The sequence below is a fragment of the Fukomys damarensis genome, unplaced genomic scaffold (genome assembly GCF_012274545.1).
Source record: "Fukomys damarensis isolate Sample0158 unplaced genomic scaffold, DMR_v1.0_HiC HiC_scaffold_10, whole genome shotgun sequence".
Classification (NCBI taxonomy): Eukaryota; Metazoa; Chordata; class Mammalia; order Rodentia; family Bathyergidae; genus Fukomys; species Fukomys damarensis.
Genome location: NW_022900922.1, coordinates 29,916,982 through 29,944,662, shown reverse-complemented (window position 1 = coordinate 29,944,662; position 27,681 = coordinate 29,916,982). Strand labels below are relative to the sequence as shown.

Below are 27,681 nucleotides of genomic sequence, written 5' to 3'. Positions count from 1 at the left end.
AATATGAGCTGGGCGTGGTGGCACATGCCTGTGATCTCTGAGAAGCTCACACAGAATTGTTACATTTGCGTCCAGCCTGGGCAACCTGATGATTTAGTAAAAGTTTCAAAATAAAAACTGAAAAGAAACAAACTCAAACTGAGGATGTCGTTCAGTGTAAAGTCCTGAGTGTAGTCCCCAGTGTGGCACTCTGCTCCCTGTCCCCCCAACCCCACAGCAATGTCCTTTGGACCAATTCAAAACCAAATTTTGAGTCTTTATTGGCTGAATTACTTCTCTTAGCATTTGTTTCCTGTTTCTTGTCAAATGAGATACACAGACTGCAAAGCACCTTGCCAGCTCCCTGTGGGCTTTGCAAGGGGCGACGGCTGTGTTCCGAGGGTATCAGCAGCCCTCTGCCTTCCTTTGCAGAAAGGACATTGTGGGCAAGGGCTCCAAGTACAGCTCCATTTGCCTGGTCAGCCAGCAGTGCACTGCCCTCTGGGAATCTAAAGGAGTTTCACATTGTGCAAGGACAGAGACTTTACTAAACCTGTGAGTCAAAGTAAGTAGATAACCCTCCATATCTGTGAGTGACTGGTTCCAGGATTCTCTTTGGACACCCAACTCTGGATACTCAAGTTCCGCATAAAATGGCAGAGGGTTTGCATATAACCTGAAATACTTATCCTCACGTAAATCCTTATATATTACTTATAACACCTAGTGAAACGTACATATTATAGTTAAACTGTGATGTTTAAAAAGTAAGACCAAAAAATATTCTTTTTTTTTTTGAGACAGGATCTTACTATGTAGTCGAGACTGACCTGGAACTCACTATGTAGCCCAGACTGGTCTTGAACTCACAGCGATCCTCCTGCCTCGGCCTCCCAAGTGCTGGGATAACAGGCATGCGCCACCACACCCGGCTGACCAAAAAATATTCTTTTTTTTTTTGAGACAGGATCTTACTATGTAGTCGAGACTGACCTGGAACTCACTATGTAGCCCAGACTGGTCTTGAACTCACAGCGATCCTCCTGCCTCGGCCTCCCAAGTGCTGGGATAACAGGCATGCGCCACCACACCCGGCTGACCAAAAAATATTCTTTATGTAGAGTGCAGTCACTATGCTTTTTTGAATGCTTTTGAGCTGTAGTTGGCTGAATTTGTAGGTGCTGAACCCATGGATAAGGAGGAGTAACTATATTTAACGCACTCCTGCTGGCTTGAACCACAGGAGGTATGTGCAATGCTGTCTCAGGTGGCTTGTCCTGTGGCAAGTGGGACCATGCCACAGCACCTGATGGGACAGTCACGCGTGGAACACTGGTGGTTCAAAGCCACCCAGCAGTGAGGCATGCGAGTTATGGCCCCATTGTGAACGTGTTCACCATTTTGTTGATGAGTTCAAATTGAAATAATAAGTTATCAATTAGAAATGGACCAAAGAATAGACACTGGTAAATATAGTTCTGGTTTTCAATAGGTACCAAAGAAACATCACAGATTTGAATTCATAAGTGCAAGTTAGGCATCACGTAAGAAGTCTGTGCTGATTTTTAGTGATGATATTGCTGACTTTCCATTCCCAACACACTTCTCTGCTGGAGTAAAATGGAATAACTTTAAGGGTGGGCAAGCTTTCTGTAAAAGGCCAGATAGTAAATATTTTACATCTGTGAGCCATACTGACTCTGTGGCAACAGATTAACTCTGCCTTTAGCTTGAGAGTTGCCTTTGATGACATGGAAATGAGCATTGAACTGTGTTCCACTACAAGTTCATTACAAGAACAGACGCTGGGTTGCAGCTTGCCAACTTTCGATTTAGAGCAGTGGCACTCAAACTGCACTGCTCCTCAGAAGGACTGGGATGCCATATTAGCCTATAAATTGCTGTGTCCTTCTCAAGGGTTTCTGATTGAGTAGGTTATAGGTGAGTGAGACTTGGGAATTTGGATTTCTATCAGGTTCCTTTGTGTTTCTGATACGCTGGACTTTACCCACACTTTAAGAAACACTGACCTAGAGTTTTTATTTGAAATATGACCTAAATGTTCTTGCAATTCTGGAGTCTATGGTTCAGTGCTTATTTTTTAATGTGATAAATCTGATACTTAAATTTCTTAAAAGGATATTCAAATGTCTTGGAATTTTTGATAACTTTAATACTTATTATGTATTATGTTTTAGGCTAAACTTCTAACACCAGTATGGAAAGACAGCTCCAGACAAAACAGTGCCACACCTTCAGAAATGTCTGGAAGAAAACTCCAGGGTAGTTCTGCCTTTTTAAGTCTTGAAGATTCTGTGCAGAAAACTGGTAAATGATTTTCTGTTGTTTTATATAAAAAGAAATTAAATTTGTGGATAAGTATTCTGATATGAGAAAAGGGTGAAGAAATAATTTTTCTCTTTAATGTCTCCAGTTAAGCTATGACATACCAAAATTTGTGGAATAGCCAAAATGGTACTGAGAAGGAGATTTATAGCAATGAGTAGCTACATCAAAGAAATAGAAAGAATTCAAATAAATAACCAAAACAATGCATCTAACATGGGAAAGCAAGAACCAGTCAAACCCAAACTACTTAAAAGGAAAGAATGATCAGAGGAGAGACAGGAAAAAAAGTGATCAATAAAAAGTTGGCTGTTTGAAAAGATAAAGCTAAAAAAAGCCTTTAGTTTGACTAATGAAGAAACTTGAGAAGACCCAAATAGTAAAACTAGGAGTAAAAAGGAAGACATAACTGATACAACAGAAATACAAAGGATCATTCATAATTATTAAAAACTTGATCACCAAATTGGAAAATGGACCCATTGGAATGGAATGGATGCATTTCAAGGTATATATGACCTATGAATGTTGAGCCATGAGGACATAAAAATATGAATGAACCAAGAACAAATAATGAGATTGACTAATAAAATCCAGCAGAGAAGCCCAGGACTGGATGCCTCCAATGCTAAATTTTACCAAACTTTTAAAAAAAGACCAATGCTTCTCAAACTATTTCATAGGGTAAAAGGGGAGAAAATACTTCCAAACTCATTCTGTGAGGCCAACATTATCCTATTATCAAAACCTTTCAAAAGCAAACAAGAGAGCTGTAGACCAGCATCCCTGTGAAAAGAGATGGAAAAGTTATCAATGAGATTTTAGCAAATCCTGCTGTCTAGTATACATGATACCCTAGATTCAATCTCTAGTAGCCCACCAACAAAGCAAAGAAAATAATATCAAACAAAATCTAGCAAATTGAATTCAGTAGCACATCTAAAGGATAATTCATCATGACTGTGTTGCTAGTCAGTATATTTGTGCTGCCTCCTACCTGCCACCCTCCTTTGCCATACTGCCCTACCTTGGAACCAGTTCATTATGGAATGAAGCTTCTACAAACTGTGCACTAAAATAAACTTTTTCTCCTTTAACTTGTGTATCAAATTTTGTCCCTGCAATGAGAAAAGTAAGATATCCAACAAATATACAGAAAAATGCTCAACCTCAGTAGTCATCAAGGAAATGCAAATCAAAACCATGATGAGATACCATTTCACCTCAGTTAAGGTGGCTATTATCCAGATGGGCATCAGTGCTGGCAAAAATGTGGAGGTGAAGGAATTGGAATATACTGTTGGTGGGAATGTAAGTCAGGACAGTTACCATGGAGAACAGTGCAGTGATTCTTTAGAAAATTAAAAATCTATCATATGAGCCAGTTTTCTACTTGATAGGTATCCAAAGACAGTAAGAGGAGCCAAAGAGGTGCCTGAATGTGCCCATGTTTATTGTGGCTCTGTTCATAATATCCCTTGTGTTCTGAATGCTTGCAATGAATTATTCCTGAAAAAGGAATCAAGAAAATAATCCCATTTGTAATAATATAAAGAATAGAATATTTAGGAATACATTTAACCAAGGAGGCAAAAGGCCTGCATACTCAAAACTTATAAGGCATTGAGAAAATTGAAGACACAAAGGAAAAGCTATCCCATGTTCATGGATTGGAAGAATTAATATCAAAATGTCCATACTATTCCACAACACAGATCTATTCCACAGATTCCACACAATCTATCAAATTTTTGGTTGTTTCATCAAGAACAATCCTAAAATTTGTATGAAACTGCAAAAGACCCTAAATAGCCAAGAATGACACAGGTGGGCACATCATACTCTGATTTTAAACTGTATTACAAAACAAAAATTGGCATATATGGGCACAGACTGATGAAGTGGAAAAGAGAAAGATCAGTAATAAAACCAACTAATCTTTGAGAAGGATGCTGAGTGCATAGAGACAGTCTGTTCAATAAGTGGTGAGAAAACTGGATGAAAATAATGCAAGTGGACCCTTGTCTTACATCAGGTAAAAATTAAATGGATTAGGATTGTAAGTATAATACTGGAAACTAATCTCTTAGGAAAACAACTGTGTTTTGATGTTTGATACAAGGTCTCATAAAATTGCACAGGCTGGCCTTGAACTTGCAGTCCTCCTGCCTCATACTTCCACGTAGCTGGGTTACATGTGTGCACCACTGGCCCTGGCTGAACCAGCTCCTTGATATTGGTTGTGGCAATTTTTTTGGTGATATATCAAAACCTAGCAGCAAAAATAAGTGGGATTGTAACAAAACAAACCCTGGCAGCAGAGGAAACATCCACCAACCTGTAGAATGGAGAGACATTTACAAACCACGTATCTGATAAGGTGTTAATATTCAAAGTATACTGTATAGGGACTCCAGTATTTAGCTCAGTGGTGCCACCACCTGACTCACAAGCTCAAGGTCCCCAGTTTGCTCTCTGGTACCAAAAAAAAAAAAAAAACCCCAAAAAACACACAGGACCTCCTCCCCAAATCCAAAATATACTGTATAAGGAACCCAGAAAGCTCAATAGCAAACAACCAAATTACCCAATTAAAAATGAGCAAAGTAATTGAGTAGACATTTTTCCAAAGAAGACAAATGTCTAAGTGAGAAGATTACTAGTCATCAGGGAAATGCAAATCAAAACCACAATGAGCCATCACTTCCTTTTAAGATGGCTGTTATGAAAAAAGTAATGTGGAGAAACACTTCTACACTGTTGATGGGAATGTAAATGGGTACTTCCATTGTAGAGCACTGTGTGGATGCTCCTTTACTGACTGAAAAAAACACCCTTTGGGTTATGCAACCAATATCTAAAGAGCTACCTGTATTCCTATACTCACTGAAGCATTATTCTCAGCAGCCAAGATATGGAAACAGGCTAAATATCCATCAGGGGATAAATGTATGAAGAAGATGAGGCAAGTTCCATAATGAAATAGTATCTTCTGTATTCCATGACAAGAAAACTCTATTTGTGGCAAAATGGATGAACTTAGAGGACTTTATCCTAAGTAAAATGAATCAGACATGGAAAGACAAATACAGTATGTACAACCTCCTTTATAATTGGAATCTACAGTAGTCAAACTAATAGAAGCAGAGAGTAAAGTAATGGAAGGAGAGAAGAGAATCACAGAGTTGAGGCTGTAGAAACTCTGCCCATGTATTTGGAGCCAGAAGGGCAGATACTAAGGCTGCTGAAGTAGTTGAGGTAATTGACTTTCCATTTTATCTACAGGCCCACATACCTAATAGTTATGCATACCCTGAAAGGTATAAAGCTTTTTGTTTTATTTAAGACCATGCCCCCTCCTTTTATGATAAGATTTTATGATGAGAGGAATAGTGAAAGATTATTTACCTTTGTTTCTTTGGGTGCTTATTCACTTGAAACTGTTTTCTCTCATATTCAGAACTTCCAAGTCCCCACCCACCGAGTGATCTATCTGCCTTGGAGTACTCAGAAGTTGAAGAAAACATGTCTCAGGTATTATTTAATTGTTGCTTGGCTGGTTTTCTAAAATTAAAATTTTTATTTGCATAGCATAATGGTACATTCTTTTTTAAAGGAATGCTATAGCACCACTTCATTCTAAATAGCTTATCTCTACAGTCATTCCATGTGCGTTCTATATTTTCTATATATCCTGTTTGTGTTTTAGATTATAAACCAAGAGTCATTAATGGAAAATACAGGATTCAAACATAAGCTGGCAAACTTGGAAGACAAAGGTAAGAGAATAATAAACATTTTGCTGAACAGAGTGCAATTAATCTGGGCCATTATTCAGGTTGCAGCAGATAAAAATCCTCTTAGAGGATCCAGACTACTGCCTGGGCACAGAGGCAGCCGTGCAAGGAGTTTACTGGCTCCAAACGTTCACCAGGGCCCAAGGGATAAACAAGGACTCCAGTCAGAAGCAGAATCACTCGTGCAGAGAGAGAGGAGGCTGGGGACCTGGGTCCCTCCACCTGGCCAGGCCACCTGCATAGCCTCTGAGAGGAGACATGAATGTGCTTCTCTGAGGATCTGGTCTGGGACTTGCTCTATCCCCATGTAAGCAGGATGCTTCTCCATTTGTAAGAAGTATTCTAAGAGATGGGACCAAGTTATTAGAAGTTCAGAATTCATTTTCTCATGGTAACAGCAGTACAGAGATTTCCGGGCTAGTTTACAATGTTGTATTCGGAAACCAACATATAATATGTGGATATTCATGAATAGGTATGCGATATAATCATTTAGCACCTAATTATTTATGATCTTTCTCAACTGCATATTTTCTTTACCTTTTTTTTTTTTTTTGGTACCAGGGACCAAACTTGGGGCCTTGTGCGCATGAGGCAGGCGGCGGAACCACTGAGCTGAATCCCTAGCCTTACATTTTAAATTAAATATCAAAAAGTTTCATCGCCCGGGATTTAGCTCAGTGGTGTCACCACCACCTGTCTTGCAAGCACAAGGTCCTGAGTTAGAATCCCAGTACCAAAAAAAAAAAAAAAAAGTTTTAAATCCTTTAAAGTACATATAGGACATTAAGAATATCAACACAACAAATATTTTTGAATATCTAGTTCTAGATATTGCTGTTTTAAAATCTCAGGATGTCCCTCCTGAAACCCATTTCTATCCTTTTCCTTTATCATGGGACACTCGCCTTCATTTTGTTTGATTCCACTGGCTCTACTTTTTCACTTTTGCATTGTGAAAAATATGACACATTCACAAGAGATGGTAAATTTTGTGCAGGTGGATGGATGATTAGGAAGTGAACCAGAAAACTGACTTAGAATCCTTCCATACCCGCTGATTCCTGTTCATTTCCTCCATTCCTCAGAGTCAGCTACTCTTCTGACTTTTGCAAAAATCCTTCTGCTAGCTGGGTGTGGGGGTGCATGTTAGTAATCTCAGTACTCCGGAAGGCTCAGGCAACAAGATCTCAAGTTTAAGCCCAGCCTGGGCAATTTAGCAAGACCCTCTCTCAAGACTAAAAACAAAGAGGGAGAGCAGGGACAAAGCAGTGTGCAGACTCTGGGTTTAATCCCCAGGACCAAGAAATAAACACAAAACCTCAACAAAACCCTGCTACTTATTCTTCACTGTTTTACTTTCTTTGTATGTATTCCTAAGTGATGCATAGCTTAGCTTTATTTGATTCAAAATGTAAACAAATGACATCATACTGTGTATATCTTGTGCAACCTAGTTTGGCTCACCCTTTAATGCTGATGTATGTATGAGAAGTATATTATTCTTCACCAAAGTTTAATGTTCAGGTATACAAATATACTATAATTTATCCATTCCAGTGTTGTAGGATATTCGAACTTTTGAAGTATTTTTTATTTTTATAAATAATGCTGCTATGAAGAATCATGTATAGTTCTCCAGATATATAGGAAACATTTTTCTCTAGTTATATTTTTATGAGTAGAATTTCTGGGTTGTTGTTGTTGTTGTTGTGTGTGTGTGTGTTTTTTGTGTTTAATAGTTTGAAGTGTGGCCCCCAAAATTTAATCTGGTTGTATCCATTTCCTTTCCACCAGGTGTGTATGAGACTTCTTTTGTTTTACCCCTTTAACAACTCTCAGTATTTTAAACTATGTACATTGAAGCTATAATTCAAATATCCCTAATTAAAGTTTAACATCCTTTTAAACAGCCAATTTTCTTGCTTATATAGTGTCCAAAATATCTTGCTCAGCTGTCTACAGAGTTGTCTTTTTATAACTATCGCTGGGAGATCTTTATTTTTCAGTTCTAGCTGCTACTCCTTGGTGAGCTCTGTTGTAAGATCTTCTTTCTGTGGTTTGTACTTCTATCTCTTGATGGTGTATTCGTGATCATTTCTCTTTTTTCTAGACAAAAATGTTTAGCGTTACTGAATTCTAATTCATATATCTTTTGTTTATGGTTAGTTGCATGAAATTATTTCCTACCAAAAATTCAGATAATGTATTATTTCTTATATTAATGCATTTAGTGCTATAACATTTCTCTCTAGGTACTGCCTTAGGTGGCATTCACATTGCAATATATAATTGTTTAGTTTTGAATGCCATGTTAAAATTTGTTTTCTTCACTGGTCCAAAGCCTACTTAAAAGTGTAGTTCTTCATTTCCAAAAGTCTTTCCAAAAGTTTCCTGTTTTTGTTGTTTTTCAGTTTGATTGTATTAATGGCTTAAGAACATGATCTGGATGCTTATTTCCTTTGAAAGTTTGAGATGTATTTATAGCATAGTACAGTATACGCCAATTGAAAATAAGTTGTGGTTAAATGAATATATTTTGCAATCATTAGAATATCTACACTCTAGATATTATAATGGATGTGTACTTAGTAGGTAACATTTCTTAGCTATATTCTTCAGATCTTATGCTCTAATTTTTCTTAGTCATGTTCTATCAACTTCTAGAAGAAGTCTGTTAAAGCCTTTCATTGTGATTGTGGTTCTGTTCATTTCTTTCTGGTTCTCTCCAATTTTTACTGTGTATGAATAAAACATGATATTAGGTAAATGTAAGTTACTTTATGTTTATCTTGTGGTATATTTAAGCTTTTATTATAACAAGGTAACGTTATCTCCAGTAATGCTTTTGTCTTGAAGTGTGTTATTTCTTTTGTTCAAATTTTCTTTTTTTTTTCCCCCTGGGTACTAGGGATTGAACTCAGGACCTTGTGCTTGCTAGGCAGGTGCAGCACCACTGAGCTAAATCCCTGGTCCCTTGTTCAGATTTTCTGTAGTGTAGCACTGCTGCCCATTTTTTATGTATAGATTTATGCTAACGTCACTTATAAACAGCCAGTAGTTGGACTCCTGTGTCCCTTACCTCATAAACTAGAATATTTAGTCTACTTTACATGTAGTGTAATTACTCTTACCTATCTACCAATTTGTTTTCTGCGTGCCAACCATTCTGTTTCCTTTCTCATATCTTTGTATTTTGATAGAGTATCTTTTCTCATTTTCGTCTGTCTTCATTTGTATGAGGTGTGATAAATATAGTAAATGTTTAAATTAAAAATGTATTACAATAAATGACATATTGCCATTAATCCTCCTCAAAATACTCCCCTCACATTGAACACACTTATCCCACCATCCTTTCCACTTTTTGAAGCAATGCTAGAAGTTATTTCTCCTAAGTGTTTTTAGTGACTCTGTCTTGATGTCCTGAATCAATTCAAAACGTTTACCTTTCATGATCAGTTTGACCTCAGGGAAGAGCCAGACAGAAGGTGAATAAGCCAGACTGGTGAATAGGGTGGATGAGGGCACACCACAGTGTTTTTACGTTTCATTGGATGGCAGATGGCAGCAGCATTCAAAGTATTTTTTATCATGAAGCTATGAAAGACGACTTCTAGAAGTGCTTTGGAAGGTGACAAGAATTCGGTGGGAAAAGCATATTCAAAACAAGAGAGAATATTTTAGGGGATATTAATGTGTCTTTTGTTGTAAACACAAATTTAAACATTCACTGTTTGGATCATTCCTCATAAACTCTTTTCATCTGCTAACTTATAGTCCGCGTAGCTTTTTATATCTAAATTTAATCAATAATATTGTTTTCTTCCTTGATTCTATAAGACCATAAGGCCTTTCAATCCCATGGATCAGCTCTAGCCACCTTATGTGCTGATTTTAATTTTAGTTTAAAATTTAAGACGAGCTTCAAATTTTGCTTACCTGACAGGGATGTAGCTCAGTGGCACCACACTCAATCTCCAGTCCACCCCCTCAAAAAAAATTTTTTTTTTGCTTGCCTGAATATGCATGTCTTGCCTTTATTTGTGTGTAAAATATTAGGTTGACTTTTTCAATCAGTATGTCAAATTATTCTTCTGCTTTTTATTTTTCTCCTTGCTAACTGGAAATTTAGTTGTCAATCACTCTGAAATAATTTTTCACCTCTCTGAGTATGTGTAGGAGGTTTTCAATGTATCTTTGGTGATTTTTCACTTACAATTTAAAATATGGTCTTCATGTTATTTCCCTTGGTGTTTGTGGGAAATTTGAATATATACTACTTGCATCCATTCTGGAACATCCTCAGCCATTATCTCCTCAAATATAGTACTGATTCTGGCTCATTCATCTCCTCCTTGAACATCAGTTATATACAGAGTACCACATGCAATAGAAAACTGTTGTTTTTAAGTTTTTAAAAATGATCACAGTTAAAGATGCATTGCCCCGAATCCTCTCAAAACCGCACTGCCGCAATGCACTTAGCCCATCGTCCTCGCCACTTTCTGAAGCAGTTCCGGAAGCCCTCTCTCGTGAGGGTCTTTAGCTGTGCCACCGTGGCTGCCTGGACATTCTGAATCAATTCCTTCCCTGCTGACTTTGACTTTTAAAAGATTCTGCAGTCCCCAAGTGCCAGATCCAGGAATAAAGCGGTTGAGGACCCACCATCGTGTCTTTGCAAGCCTGCCTTTTCTTTGGCGCTTGGCAGCAGTGATTACCTTATTTTTGACCCTACTTCACGAAGTCCTTCTGAGAGAGGGCTCCCAGAATTGCTTCAGAAAGTGGCGAGTATGACGGGATGAGTGTTGGAAGCGAAGGGGAGGATTCTGAGCTTCATGACAACGTGTAATTTACTTTTAAATTTTAAAAAAGTAAATGTTAACTGTGCTTCTTAACGATCCCTTACATTCCCTCTCATCCTCTACTCCAGGTGCCTTAACCACTCTGGTCTGTCTCCATTTTCTTGCTCTCTTTGCACACTGGACAGTCTCACTGCTTTCACAACTACTCTTCTTCACCTGTGTCTGATCGGCTACTGTAACTGTCATTGAATTAGGTTTTCATTTCTAGCAATCATCTGGTTCTTTATGGATCTCCCAGGGCATTTTGTGCACTGCCCGATTCCCTATGGATATTTTAAAGCCTGGTTTTGCTTAGAGAGAGTAGGTGTTTTTAATAATGAGTGTCTCGGAATTCCAGTAGCTGAGGTTTTCTTGACTACGGCATCTTTCTGATGCTTGTTTCGCTGCCTCCTGCTCGTGGTAGGCACACTGCTTTCTTCTGCGCTTAATAATCTTCATCAGTTTGCACCTTCTCATTTTTCTTGGAAGTTATTTGTGATTCTTCTTTGAAGTGGGATGAGGTGATCTGTTTCTTTACCCTTTTGTTCTTGTTAAATTGATGCATTTTGGCTGGAATTCTCCTTCATTTAATCTTGGAAATCTCATTTTCTTTTCCTTTCTTGTTTTCTTTGCACTTCTCAGGCAAACTCTTCTTCAAACTCTTTTTCTTTGTAACAAATTCGAAAATTCTGCTTTGCACGTATGAGAGTTATGCCCATTTTTACTAATCAGACACTATTTCTTAGTTCTGTCATTTCATTACCTTTCTAAGGCTTTAAAATTATTTCACCATATGGACTGTTTTCCTTTTAAAAATATTTGGCTGTAACTTTTAACTTAGGTTGACAGTGTAAATTCTTAATCTACTCATTGTTTGAAGACTTTGTAATGTTCCATTGTCTTTTCATGTTGATTTTTATCCTTTTAAGTGGTGTGGTTTTTTTGAATCTGGGTGCTTCCTTCTGATTTTTCACTCATACCCCTCAGTGCGATAGCTCTACTCCAAACAGGTATACTTCATAATGTGTTTAATATTAAATTTTTGCTTATGTTTTTGTAATATATAAAAAGTTACATGCATGCAAATTGTATTTATGTAAATGGCAGTTATCTTTTTATTTCAGTAGGTTTTCAATTTTTATTTTTAAGTAATACCCAAAAAGCAGTGTATATAATAACAGAATGCCATGTAATATTTTGATTTATATTTATAGACATTGCATAACATTTAAGTTGGGCTCGATATATTTATGTCCTCAAACATTTATCATTTCTTTATGGTGAAGCTTTGGAAATACTTTCTCTTAGCTTTTCAAAATGTCTAGCCCGCGGTAGTTATCGGTGGTCACCCTGCTTTGCAGTAGCACCCAGAAGTTCTGGTCCCACCTATAACTTAGGAAACACTGAGCCGCCTTTCCTCACAGCCTTCTGCTCTCCTTGCCCCAGTAGCTCCTCCTCCTCCCAGATGCTTCTGTGAGACTGCAGAGCTGAGAGAAAATATGGCACTTGTCTTTCTGTGCCTGGCTTATTTAACCTAACAAAATAATCTCTCCAGTTCCAAGTGTGTTGGCAAAACTGAAAGGAATGTATTCCTTTTTGCAGGGAATACAATTTCACCATAGTATGTACCAGAGTTTCTTTACCCTTCCTCACTTGACAGACTCCTGGGTTGCTCCTATTTCTTCACGATTGTGAACAACACTGCAGTGAACCTGGGAGTGCAAATGTCTCTTCTGCGAACGGTTTCCTTTCCTTGGAGATACACCCAGCAGTCAGCAGTGGGGTTGCTGGATCGCATCGTAGTTCTCTTTTTAATTTTTTGAGACTCTTCAAATCCTCATCAGCAGTGTGCAAGGATTCCGTCTTCTCCACCTCCTTACCAACCCGTGGTAACTTGTTATTTTAATAGCAGCCATTTTTATTGGGGTGAGGTGAGATGTTGTTGTGGTTTTTATTTGTATTTCCCTAATACATGATGTTGAGCAGTTTTTCATGTATATTTTGGACATTTGCATGCCCCCCCGTTTTGAGAAATGTTTATTTAGAGCTAATGGTCTTTTTAGGTTTTTTTTTCTCACTTTGCTATTGAGGTTTTCAAGTTCTTTCTGTATTCTGGATATCAATTACTTGTGAGATGTACAGTTTCTGTACATTCCGTAACTTGTCTCTCTATGGTTGGTTGATTCTCTTGCTGTGCAGAGGCTTTTTAGTTTGATATAATTCCATTTGTCTATTTTTGCTTTTGTTTCTTGCATTTTGGCATCTTTTCCAAAAAGTCCTTGGCTGTTTCAGTTTCCTAAAGCATTTCTCCTGTGCTTTTTTCTAGTACTTTCATATCTTAAGTCTGTAATCTCTATGTCTTTTAAATCCACTCTGGGTTTGTTTTTATAACTGGTGAGAGATAAGAGTCTGGTTTCACTCTTCTTCATGTGGATGTTCCATTCCCCCAGCACATTTGCTCAAGAGACTGCCCTTTCCCCATGTATCTTCTTAGCACCTTTTGTAAAAAATCAGTTTGCTGTGGATGCATGGGTTTACTTTCAGGATCTCTGTTCTGCCCCATTAGCCCTTGTCCCTGTTTTATGCTAATTCCCTGAAGTTTTGATCAGTACAGCTGTGTCGTACCTTGAGGTCAGGGAGTATAATACCTCCTACTCTACCATTTGTCTCCAAAATGGCTTTGGCTAGTCAGAGTTTTGTTGTTCCATACACATTTTTCATAGGGATTCCACTGAATATGTACATTGATTTGAGTGTGTGGGATTTTTAACAATGTTGAGTCTTCTAAACTATGACATGATTTCTTTGTACTTTATGTCCTCTTTCATTTTTCAATTTAGAGCTCTTCCATCTCTTTCATTAAATTTTTTTCCATAGAGATTTTTGTTTATTTTGTAGCTATTTTTTTTCTTTATTGGTACATTTTAGGTTTACAGTATAGTCACATTCATCATTGGGATCTTACGTACTCTTACATGCCAGGTCTTGGTTCTCATTTTTTCCCCGTTCCCCTGGCCTCCCTGAACCCCCTCCACTCCTCCCTATTTACAAAGACTGGTTTCCATTTTTTTCTTTTTTCTTATTTTTTCTTTTGCCTTCATACCTTTCCCCACCCCTCCCAATTCCCCTACACCTTTAGCCCTTTTCTTCGTATTTCACACTGTCAGTTATACATTTTGATTCTTATTTACACTTTTAGTTTATCACCCCAGAGAAACTATTAGGTATTGCTTTTGTAGCTATTATTAATGAGATGACTTTCTTGATTTCTACTTCAGACATTTCGCTATTGGATATAGTAGTGCACCATTGTTGGTATGTTAAGTTTGTGTTGTGCGACTTTACTGAATTAATTGATTAGCTCTGTTAGGTTTTTGGAGGACTTTGGGGGGTTTTCTACATTCACACATGTAATCTGTTTATAGTGACAGTTTGTTTGACAGCTCTTCCAGCTTGGATGCCCTTTGTCTGTCTTGCCTGATCACTTCGATTAGGACTTCCAGAACGATGCTGAACAAAAGGGTGAAGGAGGCATCCGGGTCTTGTTCCAGACTGAAGTGAGAAAGTTTTCAGTTTTTCCTGTGCAGTGTAATGTTAGCTGCTGGTTTCTTGCAAATAACATTTGTTGTGTTGAAGTGTGCTCCTTCTATACCTTAGTGTTTTATTCCGAAGACATTATTGAATTTTATCAAATGCCTTTTTCCTGCATCTACTGAAATGACAGTACGGTGTTTGCCCTTCATTCTGTAGATGTGGTAAATCACACTTAGCATATATTGAAATATCTTTGCATCCCAGTTGGTCATGGTGAATAACTGGATTCAGTGTTTCAGTATTTAGTTGAGTATTTTTGTGTCTGTGTTCATGCAGAACATTAGCCTGTAGTTGCCTTTCCTTTCCTTCCTTTCCTCTTCTGCCTCTTCTTTCCTCCTTCCCTCCATCATGCCTTCTATCTCTCCCCACACTCTTTCATGTCTTTGTCTAGTTTTGATATCAGGAAATAATGCTGACTTTGTGGAATATGTCTGGAAGAATTCTAATTTTTGGATTACAGTAACAGAGTATTGGTATTAGTTCTTTAAATACTTGATCGGATTCAGCAGTGAAACCATTTGGTCCTGGAATGTCTATTGATAGAAGCTTTTTGTTACTGATTCAATCTTTTTGTTATTAGCTCTCTATTTATGATTCAATCTCAGGTGTGTGTGTGTCTACAAATTTTCCATATCTTCTAAGTTATCGAACTCATTGGCATATAGTTTATAATAGTAACGATCGTTTGTATTTCTGTGCTTTCAGTTATATTGTCTCTTTTTTCATCTTTGACTCTGAGTCTTTCTTTTCTCAGTCTGAGTCTGTATATTTTGCTTATGTTTTTGAAGGATCGACTGCTTTAGCTTTGGTAAAAGTGCTTTTAGGTAGGTGCTTTAGCTTGAGTATAAGTGAGCTGAAAAGCATAGTCTCTGTGTGGTGCAAAAGGCTTCCAAAGGGTGTGTTCGCAGGCCCCATGAAGTTGTGCACTGAATGGCACTTGTGTCTCTGTGGCAGCTGCTACCACAGTGATCGTGTGATGTGGAGGTGTAAAAATGCAGTGTAACACACACACACACACACACACACACACACACACACACATACACATTCCTCTTTTGCGTCTTCCCTCCTTGAGTACTGTCCCTTTGTTCCTTTTCCTGGACTTTGCTGCCTGTAACATCAGTAGCAGTAGCCTCTCCTGTCCCCCCCGAGTGTTCGAGAAGATGGTAGAAGTGATTGTAGGGGGCAGCAGAGCCAGGCTCAGGCTGTGGGGCACAGGGAGGGGTCTTGAGGAAGACCACACTCTGCTGAGCCATCTGGGTGTGGCAGGGCTTGTGCAAGACGGAAGGGTATGGAGTCAGGAGGGCAGCAATATCTACCACAGTGGCCTTGCCAGGGTTCCGGTCCCACCAGCAGCACATCTCGGCCTTCTTATCCAGACCATTTGACGAGTGCTGCACCAGTTCGGGGACAAGTTGAAGTGTTAAGGTCTTGGGTTCTGTCCACGTCCTCACTGAGTCCCACTGCCCTCTCAGGATGTGGGGGCCCCTTCATGTGAGGGTGATCTCAAGGCCGAGCAGGACAGGGATTCGGGTTGGACTGAAAGAGTGAGTACTGCTTATCAGCTAAGTGCTTTGCTTTGTGCCGGGTTCTCCCAAACAGTCTGTGTCACTGGTAGCAGGGAAAGCTGTTAGGAGTTGAGACAGTCCAGCGACATACGACACGAGCCTATCTGTGCAGATGTGCATGTTTGCTGCTGTCCTGCTGATAGTACGAACATCAGCTTCATCGTGCCTGGCACTCGTCATACTTCGTTCCCGCCAACTTTGCTCTGAGCTGTCTTCTACGAAAAAAAGATAAATTAGAACCTTTCTCATTGCTGAGCCAAATGCCTGACACCTACAACATAAAAGGAGAGATTTGTTTTGGCTCATGTTTGCAGCCTGCGGTTGCCTGGCCCCAAGGTAGAAAACGGCACTGTGGAGGGATACCGGGGAGGAAAAGCTGCTCACATCCTGGTAACCAGAAAGCAGAGAGGAAGAAGGGAGGACCCAGGGAGAGAGAGATACACTTCCGGGTCACACCGCAGTGACCCCTCCTCCTTCAACCAGACCCCGCCCCTAGCGAGTCAGCTAGGTCACCCTAGGACTCCATCACCTATCCAAAGATCCCTGTGCGACTCTGGGGACACTCTCAATCTAACCGTAACAGAACTGCCTCTCTCCAATGCTCACATTTTAAAAATGGTTCTTACAGTGTATAGGTTTCAGATGATGAGTTACTGAAACATAAATTCATTTAGAAACCATTATTAATGAATATCTTTGAATTATTTTGGGAGTGTGCAAAATATGTCAAATTGAAGACCAGGTGTTTCATACCACTTGCATCAGGCCCTGGAGTTTCCAAGCCACATGAGTTAGGTAGCTCTACGTTTTCCTGTACAGGATGCTCAAGTGATTTCCTTCAGAGAAGGCAGTGGGCTTTAAAACATTTTCAGCTGAGATGTAGCTCATTGGTACAGCATGTGTTCAGAATGCCCAAGGCGCTGGGCTCCATCCTGAACCCCTTCTCAAAACGGAGCCCCTAAACCATTTGTGAATGCCCTGCTGATTCCTAAAAGCAGCCTGAATCAAAAGTCAATATTTGCTGGAACCCACTTGTTGTTATTCTCCCAGAATTATAAGCAGATGGGGTAACTATTTATGATTTAAAAATTTTCCTCACCCTCCTGCAGGGCCTCTGGATTTGGGCAGGAGGCAGGTGATGGTGCCTTCATTTCATTCAGTGGTGTGGGTACCTCGTTTGGTGCCAGGCACACAGAGGAATAGCATACTGACCAAGAGGTGGAGAAGAAACCTAGAAGATCCTAGCACTTAAGGATAAACCTCTGACTGATTCCATATTTGAATAACATAGCCACAAATTATATTGTCAATTGATTTACAGATTTTAAAAGCCCTGATACATACAAAGATAGTTTGTATAGCCTCAGCATTTCATAAACATTGGTAAAATAGACAAAGGAGTTGACATTGTGAAGTGTGCCATTAACTGTCACACAGATCTTTTGGGACAGAACTGTGTTCTCGCCTAGAAAAGTTTGGCTTCTATCATTCTGGGCCACAAGGTGTCACTTTGGAGCAAGATTTCTTAAAAATGCGTCCACTTAGCGGACCTGGACTATGCTTTGTAGGGTGGATTCTATTCTAGCATTCAAAATGGGTTTTCATCAGAAGTCCAGAGTTTACAAATGAACACGGACACCACCAAACTTCATGAAAACATATGTCCAGTAGGCCCCTTAAAATAAGATCACAAGTATCTTGGATGGGAAAGGCTCTTGTAGGGCTAGAGCCAGCCACCAACAAACATGGGGTCAGTGTCCTCAGAGACCCTTAGTGCAGTGTGCTTACTCTGTGTGTTTGAGGTATTTGTATATATATTAACCTTTTTGTGAGAATGTTGAAAAGTGCCATTAAAAGAGGCAGACAGTTACCATGGAAAAGAGAAAGGGACAGTCACACCACCTTGAACCTCTATCCCTGTGACACAGCACTGGTTCTTCTGGAGGGCGCTATTTTTCAACAGCCACACCCTTCGTGCAGGTGAAATGCCTTACCAGAATTTAAATGCATTAGCAGCATGGCTGCTTCGAAGAGTCCCATGGGCCAGATTCTCTCTCTGTCCCTCAGGTGGGCTGTCTGGCCCGTCTCTTCTTACGGTCACGCGTTCCAAGCAATGCCGTACAGGATATGCACGCAGGACTCCCGGCTCCTCTCTCCACTGGCTGTGACGAGTGTCTGTGCTGGCAGATGCCCTGCTTTACCCTGGGGTTAGGGGTGAACTTCTAAATCCAAGTTCCAGGCCATGTTTGGAGCTGTTGCTGCAAATTGGCCACCAAGAAAATAATGAAAAAAAAAATCCCAGGAAGGGCAGAGGAGGCACCCAGGAAAGAAATGCAGTCGTTCATCATTGCTGAGCTGGGGCTGCCTGGAGTCCCTGCTAAGAGGTTTCTTTGGACCCTTACTGGTTTTTAGACACCAGATTCCAGCCTTAATGCAATTTGCTTTAAGGGTTAGATGAAACTAACTAGGTTGTTTCTTTGATTTAAAATAAAGTGTGTTCAACCCTTAAAACCATGCATTTCCCTAGAATACCTGTCCAAACTATTCAAAGAAATGAACACAGCTAAATGCAATGAGAAGAAAGAGATGCTAGCTGCTTCTATAAGGTACTTCTTACAGTTGATGGTTTTTAATATTTTCATTTTATTTTTTACTATAGAGAGGTGCTCTTTTCCACATCCTGCAGAACAGGAATGTTATTTCTGGTGAAATTTTTTCATTTATGCAAGTTCTATTGTAGAAGACCTACTAAAGTTGTCTATGAAGTTCACTATTCATATGCTTGTTTAATTATCTGCTTAGTCTGTTATTACCTGCTTGGTCTTTTCTGCTTTTGGATCAGTCTTTCCTCTATTAATTGCTACTTTTCTTGCCTGTGGTAATCTATTTTTCTTCTAGTTAAAAATAAATTAATTTTTTGGTTTTTTGAGACAAGGCCTCACTATGTAGTTGAGACTGACCTGGAACTCACTATGTAGCCCAGGCTGGTCTCAAACTCAAGGTGATCCTCCTGCCTCAGCCTCCCAAGTGCTAGGATTACAGGCGTGCGCCACCACACCCGGCTATTAGTTAAAAATAATTTTAAATTGACATTTAAGCCTGGGCCATTCATTTTTTTGTTATACTGTAGAATACGCAATCATTTTACACTGACTATTCTGTAAGTATAATTTTAACAGCATTTTTTTTCCTTTTATCACCTTGAAGTCTGGTATTTCTTACTGTGGTATTATTTCTAAAAACTAGAATATTTACAGTTCCCCCCAGAGGCAGTCCTTAGCAGATCTTAAAATGCTGACTTTATTTTTTTATCAGTCAGCTCTCTGAATCTGTGGTTCACATCTATGGATTTATCAAATTGTGGACTGAAAACTTCTGGAAAAATAATATAGATTTTTTTTTTGTCTTTTTTTTCCTCATCAAGTTTATTGGTACATTTTAGGTATACCATACAGTTACATTCATCATTGGGATATTGTACCTTTACATGACAGGTCTTGGTTCTCATTTTTTCCCCTTTCCCCTGCCCTCCCTTCACCCTTCCTCCCTTCCCTATTTATGAAGACTTTATTTCCATTTTTTTCATTTTCTCATATTTTTTTCTTTTGCCTTATTTTCTTTCCCCTACCCTTCCCACTTCCCCTACAGCCCTTTGGAAAAATAATATAGTTTAAAAAGTAGCATTATACTGTATTGTGGTTAAAATTTCCCCTGCTCCCTTCACCCTTCCTCCCTTCCCTATTTATGAAGACTTTATTTCCATTTTTTTCATTTTCTCATATTTTTTTCTTTTGCCTTATTTTCTTTCCCCTACCCTTCCCACTTCCCCTACAGCCCTTTGGAAAAATAATATAGTTTAAAAAGTAGCATTATACTGTATTGTGGTTAAAAAGCCAGAAAAAAATGTGAGCAGGGAAAGAAGTTTAAAAATGTGTAGGCTGTATTGAAATTTGTCACTGGGGAGCTAGAGAAAGACTTAGAGCAGGTACATAGTGCTAGAGATGAGAATGTGCTTGGGATATTTGGGGACCTGCAGGGAAACTGGGGCAGGTACAGAGTGAAGGGCCCCATGCCTCTCTACTGACTACCAACCACACTGTGCATCTTATACAGAGTTGCACAAAATATTCATCACACGAATTCTTGAAATTGGATTCCAGGACTTACAGAAGGAAAACTAATAGTGACTAAAAGATAAGTGAAGGAATGGAGAAAAATTAGAACTTCACACCCGTGGTTTTAGGGATGGGTGGAGAGAGTGCTTTTGGGGGGGCGTAGATCTGGGGAGTTCGAGGGTTGGAAATGGTGATAGTTGGGAACTCAGGTTTACTGCTTGTGAGAGCTCAGGCAAGAGAGAAATTTGGAAGGTTTAATCTCTGTGCAGGACTTCAGGCTTTGGTGATGCAGGAGAAACAAATAGTTAAGAAAACCAGAATGGAGCTGATGCTCTGCTCACCATAGGATTGATAAGACCAGAGGGCCTGACTGGGGGGAAGGACACATTTGGGTAAAAGTGAACTTTGGAGTAGGAAATATCGAGCGATGTGCTGTGTTGAAATAGGGGTCCGCGTTTGAGTCTCGTTGGCAGAGAATGTCAAAGCCACTGGACCCGGTGAGGGACCAAGGCGGCCTTATTAACCTGGGGCCCTCAGGGCAGCGCGGTAGCTCCCTGTCACCAGTAGGGGGCGCCGCTGGGCAGTGGAACCTGGAAACCTCTCTGCTTTGCTAGTTAGCCCGGAGCCCCGGAGGTACATTTTATGCCCACTCTTACGGTTTTATTAGGGACACTGTGTCTAGCTAGCTAGTCTGTTTGTACCTTGATAAACAGAAAGTCCCTAAATACATCTGAGCTCATCAAGGTCCTCCTTGTTCCCACGTGCCCCCCTTCAGGCATTGATAGACTTGAGGTTTTGATACTTGGGCTGGGCACAGTGACGCACAAGCAATAAGCAATTAGTACCAGGCAGAGGACCAGTTCCGCTTGTAGGTATCAAGCTTAGCTATTCACTGGCAAACAGAAGCCAAACGCGTTTGTGACGAAGGTGTGCAAGGTCACCCGTGTGCTGTGCTTGCTTGTTAGACTCTCCAGAAGGGAGTTTTGCTAAACCCAAGCAATCAAGACTGGAAGATGGCGATGTTCCAGGAGCCGGCGGCTTGGCAGGTACTCACTCGCCCCGCCAGCATTTCACGTGGGAGCGGGATGAATGTGTTGGCCCAGAATGTACCTCATGAGTTACTCTTTTAAGACCCTAGAAGCTGCAAAAGACTAAAAGCAAGCATTCATTTTGTTCTTCCAGAGACATATACATTGTTGCACAAGTTGCAGTTAAAAACAAGCACCATCCTTTCCGAGCATTTTGATTTCTGCCCCTGAAGTCTTTTTTTTCCTGGCAGTTTCCAGGGTCCGAGGGTTCCTAAAATCGTAGCTCTCTGCTTTGACTTCTAGTTAATGAAATATTTATATTTGCGATATAGAAAGTATTCCAATTAGAAAATAATCTAGAATATTTGGGGGGGGTTGGACTTCTGGATGAATGGTACCACATATTCTGAAACAAAGGTCCCTAAAAAGATAAAATTGCGTGTCAGAGGCCCTGGAGGACAGTGGTTCAAGATGGCTTGGTTCGAATCCTGGAGCTGCCAATGTGAGAGTGCACGTGCTCCATGATCTCCGTTCAGTGTGGATCCCAGCAGAACTTGTTTCATTTGGGTTGTGTAGGGGATGAGTGCGTCAGTGTCTGCAACTCCTCTAGACCAGAGTCAGATCGCTCAGAACTTCCTAAGTCTGGCCCCCAAAAGGTGTTCAGCCAGTTGAACCCAATAGATACAGCCCTAAGCGTTATGTCCTCCAGCATAGGTCTCAGGACCCCTTAGAGATCCTATCAGTGGCTCTGATTTGAAGTGGTGGGAAGGTTTGGATGAAATGAGCAGTTGCCTTGGGCTGAGGTTCGGGGGAGGCTCAGGAGGCACCCGCCTGTGATCTTCCATGAGCTGACCTTGTGTGATCCCCTGGCCATGCTGCAGGATCGCAGCCAGGCAGCCTCCGGGACATCTGTGGTTCATGTTTGTGCTTCTGCCAAAGTGAGCCATCATCTGGGTGGCAGGTGGATGGAGCACATCTGCTTTGGGCATTTTTTAGTTTTCTTTAATGTTTTATTTGACATTTGTACTCCATACCTAGACACTGTGCCAGAGAACTTGGATGGTTCTGCCATTATCACAGTGTTGGAAAACTTCACTGGAGACCTGAAAAGAAGATATGAGGTAACAGAGCACTTAAAATTAAAAAAAAAAAACAAACCTAGTTATGAACTTGGAGGACAGTATGGGAAGTGAAATAATCCAGACACAAACTGTATGATCGCGCTTACACGTGGAATCCAGAAGAGGCGCACTCATAGAAGCAGGGAGCAGGAGGGTGTTTATAGGGCCCCAGGGAGGAAGGCAATGGGCAGGGGTTGCCCAAGGACACAAACTTTCAGTTACAAGAAGGTTAATGGATACTTGGAATTTTCAATGAGAGTGACTCTTTAGGGTTCTAACCACTCCCACCCCTAACACACATGCGAAGTAACGGTGTGAGGTGATGGATGTGTTCATTGGTTTGATTGTGGTAATCATTACACAATGTATACATAATAGCAAAACATCACATGCAGCCCTTGGATATAAATAGTTTTTATTTGTCAATTATATCTTAACAGAGCTAAGCTAAACAGAATGAAGATGTAACCAATTCATTTTATCCATCGATTCTGTTGGTGGTGGTGGTATTGTTTGTATGTGCTCCTGAGTCTCTGTGGATGTATATTTGACTTGGTTCTGGTCATGGGTTTCAATGCCTTTGTGATTGTGGCTTAATTAGTAAGACATCCACGCCTGTGTCTTTTTGCCCTGATGGGACCAAATATGTGGAAATCGGTCTCATGGCTTGGAGTCAGAGGTAGCGTTTCTAGACAACTGAGCTACCAGGAAGCAAGGTTTTGGTCACCACGATAGACGAGAAGACAAAGAGAGAGGTAACTGTGTGGCAGGATTAGGACTCTGGAGCAGAGGTAAAGGTAGATACAGGTTCTGCCATTGATCATCACATCCTTCAAGCTTTCCATGTGGCAACAGGGTTTTGAGACCCTGGATACACACTGTCTCAGAGCCTTGTCAGTAAGATGGATGTTGGAACCATTTCAGTCTCCTCTGTATGTCTTGTTATTTATAAAACCATAATGACTTATTAGCATATTAGCACACCCAAACCAACATTCATTTAACTAAATTGGAAGACTTCCAAAAAACTTTACTTTCTGCAATACCAAAGTAGGTCAGTTTATGACAGAAATGCACCTCTAGTGTTTGATATGTGTATCGGTAGCATGAATATATGCTTTCCTGTCTTGTTCTTTATTAGCGTCAAATGAGGTGGTACCTGGAGGATATATAGAATGGTACCTTAACTTAGGTCTTTATCGGTAACATTTTCTCTCAGTGTTATACACAGTACTGGCAGCAGCTTTTACAAACCATATACTCCATTTATGTAGTTGTGTTTAACCCAAATGTGATCATTTTGTTTTTGTGCTTTAGCTTGAGTACAGAAAGAGTCCAGTTTATTCAACAAGGGCAAAGAAAGCACCAGATTGCCTACGAAAACTTTTAAACCAGATACACACGCACAGGTAATTATTGAATTTCAAAACAAATTCATGGAAGTATGATCACTCACAGCTATCACAGGCCTACTCTGTGGAGGCCTGTGGAGCTACAGCCTGAGAAGTTGTGAGATTTGATACATCCCTTCACCTTTCAGGGTTTCCAGTTCTTTCTTCCTAAGATGAAGGCTTGAAGTAAATGTGTTTCTTAACCATCTTCTTTGTGTACCATTGTGTTATCCCAGCTATCCTTAAAAAGTTCATAAACCACTGGGAGACAGGGCACACAGGGATAGATACAGAAGCAGAGAGAATGGATGGATTTAGAACATTGTGATTGCACTCAGTGCTGCTGAATCACACCCAAAATGGTGAAAATGATAAATTTTATGTTTATAACATGATAAGAAAATACAGATACATATTCCCCTACCTGTGACTATATAGCAGAGTGCTCACATTTCAGAGAGATGTGAAGGATATGGGAGAGGAGAGCGGAGGGATGGGTTTCTGTAATTATTAGAGTTAATCCAGAAAACCTACAAGGGAAGTCCTCCTTGAATGAGGTTTTGGAAACAAAAGATTTGAGTGGGGCAGGGAAGATGAGTACAGAGATTATTTCTTGTTGGAGAGAGTTAAGATGGGCAGAAAGTGATGGTGAGCCAGTTTGCTCAGTTGAAGTAGAAAGCTGCTTAGGGGTAGGATATTTGAACATAAATTTATAATAGTTTGCAAATTTTTGTAAATGTGCAGTGTCACTTGATTGTCCAAACAAGCCCATGATGGACTTTGAGCTTGTGGAATTCCTGCTATGTCCCAGGGGTTCCCACCTATGCACGTATTCATTCAGCAAATACACACCAAGCACCGTGTAGTGTGTTGAACAGCTTCCTGTCACTATAACAAATAGCGGAGACAATCAGTTTATAAAGAGAAAAATGTTTATTCTTGCCTTTCAGTTTTGGAGGTTTCGGTACAGGATCCATTGACCCCCATTACTTTGGGACATGGTTGAGGGGGAGCACAGCATGGTAGACCTGCATGATAGAGCAAAAGCACTCACTTCCAGGCCAGGAAGCGGGCATGAACAAAAAACAAAGGTGTCCAGGTCTCATTGTCTCCTTTTTGGATATTCCCACAATGACCTAACCTTCCCTCCTGCTCCCTAAAGGTTTTGCAGCCTCCTAGCAGTGCAGATTTGAGTACTAAACCTTGAACACAGGCCCTTGGGGGCCACTCAACATCCAAACTATAGCTGCAAAGCTGTAGGAGCTCTTACCTTCATTCAGTGCTTGGCCTAGTGAAGAAGAGCGACCTGAAGCAAATAGACAAGCAACTTACACAACTGGAGTAAATTTCAGAACTAAAGCAAAGAAGTGGAAAAACAGGGCCCAAGTCCATTCTTGACCACAGCTTTTAGGGCTGACTTAAGGTCAGAGGAAGGAGAGAAGGTAGAAGGAATGGGGAGCCCCCCCCAATCTCCTTTTCCATGGAACCATCCACCTTATTCTCTACCAAGAATCACATTCAAATACAGCTTCCTGTGGGTTGCTATTGTAGGTTGGTTGAGAGTCTGCATCACTGGGCTTCTGAAGTTGGAGTTAGTGCACAGCAAGGGAAGGGGGAGAGCATGGAGACACCTACTTGTTTTTAAGGAAAGACATGACTGGAGAACAACATGAAGTACTCTTGGAATAAGAGGATTAATTATGAGTGGCATTTGTCATACCCAGACAATCCCAATAAAATTGGCTGCTTTTTACATTTACCAGACTGAACAAATTAGAGGACTTCAACAATTTTTTTCTTCAAAAGTTGAGCAATCTTGAGAGAGAGATTCAGGCTCTGAAACACCTTGAGAAAGACGTTCTGGTAAGTTACCTTTATTTGGAATGTTCGTTCTGATTTAAGAGGACTGTTTCTAAGGGAAGAATAAGTGTTAACTAAACAAAAGTTTTGTTTAATTTTAGGAATTTTGGGGAAAACAGTCCGATGATCTGAAGTCATTCTGTGACCTGCAAGAGCTGAGGCACTTTTTTTTTAAAAGTTTTTTTGGGGGGGTGGCAGGGGATACCAGAGATCGAACTCAGGACCTTGTACTTGCGAGGCGGGCGGTGGAACTGCTAAGCCAAATACCTGGCCCCTTAAAAGCATTTTTTAGAAGAGTTTTGGCTGATGGCTAAGGTAATGTGTTTCCTAGAGTATGTGCAGTTGGTGTTGATAAAACTCAGGAAAGTGTCTGAATAGCCATATCTTTTTCAGACTGGCCACTTTCACGGCACCCTGAGGACAGAGTGTGGCTAAGGACAACAGTCAAGAGTACATTTTGAAAAGCATAATGAAATTATCTGAATTTCTATGTTTTTGATCTAAATATTTTTTATTTTAAGCAGTATTTTAAAAATTAAGTGATTATATTTTGAGAAAAGTAGTTTTCTATCTAAACAATTGATTTACTGAATAGGTATTATATCTTCTTGATATACTATTCCTTATATTTTGTGTGTGTGTGTATATATATATATATATATGTATATATGTTGAACATATTTTCTTTTAAAAAACAACAAATGTTTTTGCCATGATACCTGTTCTCCCCACTGTAATCAGTACATCTTGAAGCTGCTATTTCTCTGTATTTGAAGTATCATTTCATCTTCTGGAGCATAAGGAGGAGGGGGGACACCGGAGAGCTGTGTTTTTTGCTCCTCTACTTTTTTCCTTGGGGAAAATTCTGGAGTTCTCTTCCCACCTGAGGAATCCGCATTGGCTATATAAATTTGAGAAGCCACTTGAGAAGTGGCTTCTTTCATAGAAATCCGAGGCCTGTAGTTCAGAGACAGATAATATTCTGTTCATGCTGTTTATTTCATTGCAAAAAATTCTTCTCAAGTTCATGATCCAAGTCAGGTGCAGTGGTGTGCACCTGTAATCCTAGCACTTGGGAAGCAGAGGCAGGTAGATTATGGGTTCAACGCTGGCCTGGACTCTATAGCGAGACCCTGTCTCAAACAATTAAATGGAAAACCAATCTTGTTGTCCATTCTCCTGTTTATCCCAACTAGCACATTAATAACAATGACTGTGAGAGCCATTTTCCAAATCCTTTTACATATATCTCCCTCTGTACGTGGTCAAAGGTGATCATCATTTTAAAACCTCTTTTCTGAATGGCCAAGGTGGGTTAGGTTGTCCTTGAACTTCTTGGAATTAGGACCTTTTTACACACTTGACATTCACGGAATGTTCCCAAGGCGCTTTTGCTTCTGAGGGCTATATCTGTGAATATTTTCCATATTAAAATTTAAATGTATATTTCAAAAATGAAAGTAAACTTTATATATTGAAATGCATTTTGATGAAAATAACATTTGCATCCATCTCCCCTTGGTAACAGCCCCCTGGGTGAATTTAGAATGTCTCCACAGTACCTCTTCTAAGGAGACTTTCCCAGGAATTTGATTTTATTCTCCTCTCTTCCAGAGACCTAAAGCTCCTTGGCTTGCAGACAGGGGTGTGGGGAGGGCATGATCATTTTCGCTCCCAGAAAGTGCTCACTGGGCCCCGGCTCCAGACTGGGAGCTTGATGTGCAATGGCTCTTTGAGGCGAGGAGAGGTGAATTCACTCAGTGACGACCACACAGGTATCTAGTGTCTGTCCTTGGCCATGTTTCCATCTCAGCAGTGGATTAAATATTTTTCTAGGGAAATAAAAGGATATCCTCTGACTAGATTAAATCATGCTTCAGCTTAGAGCTACAAGGCACTGGGGCTCAGAGCTTTGAATGGTGGTCATAAAATATTTCTGAAGTATTATGGGCTGGTAGCATTGACAGAGACAACAAATAAGATAAAATCAAGTGAAAATATTAATCTTTTTGTTTGTTTGTTTGTTTGTTTGTTTTTT

General features: G+C 40.0%; 1 protein-coding gene across 1 annotated transcript in view; it reads left to right on the top strand.

The window, feature by feature from the left end:
* Positions 1–26,069, top strand: part of Sycp2l (synaptonemal complex protein 2 like) — a 58,721-nt gene extending 32,652 nt beyond the window's left edge. Inside the window, exons 23-31 of the mRNA XM_033761788.1 lie at positions 2,178–2,307; positions 5,786–5,859; positions 6,035–6,104; positions 21,209–21,289; positions 22,310–22,392; positions 23,710–23,801; positions 25,547–25,646; positions 25,745–25,958; positions 26,037–26,069. Of these exons, the coding sequence (XP_033617679.1) occupies positions 2,178–2,307; positions 5,786–5,859; positions 6,035–6,104; positions 21,209–21,289; positions 22,310–22,392; positions 23,710–23,801; positions 25,547–25,646; positions 25,745–25,957 (843 nt within the window). The 3' untranslated portion in view covers position 25,958; positions 26,037–26,069. The remainder of the gene's footprint in view (positions 1–2,177; positions 2,308–5,785; positions 5,860–6,034; positions 6,105–21,208; positions 21,290–22,309; positions 22,393–23,709; positions 23,802–25,546; positions 25,647–25,744; positions 25,959–26,036) is intronic.
* Positions 26,070–27,681: the final 1,612 nt, after the last annotated feature.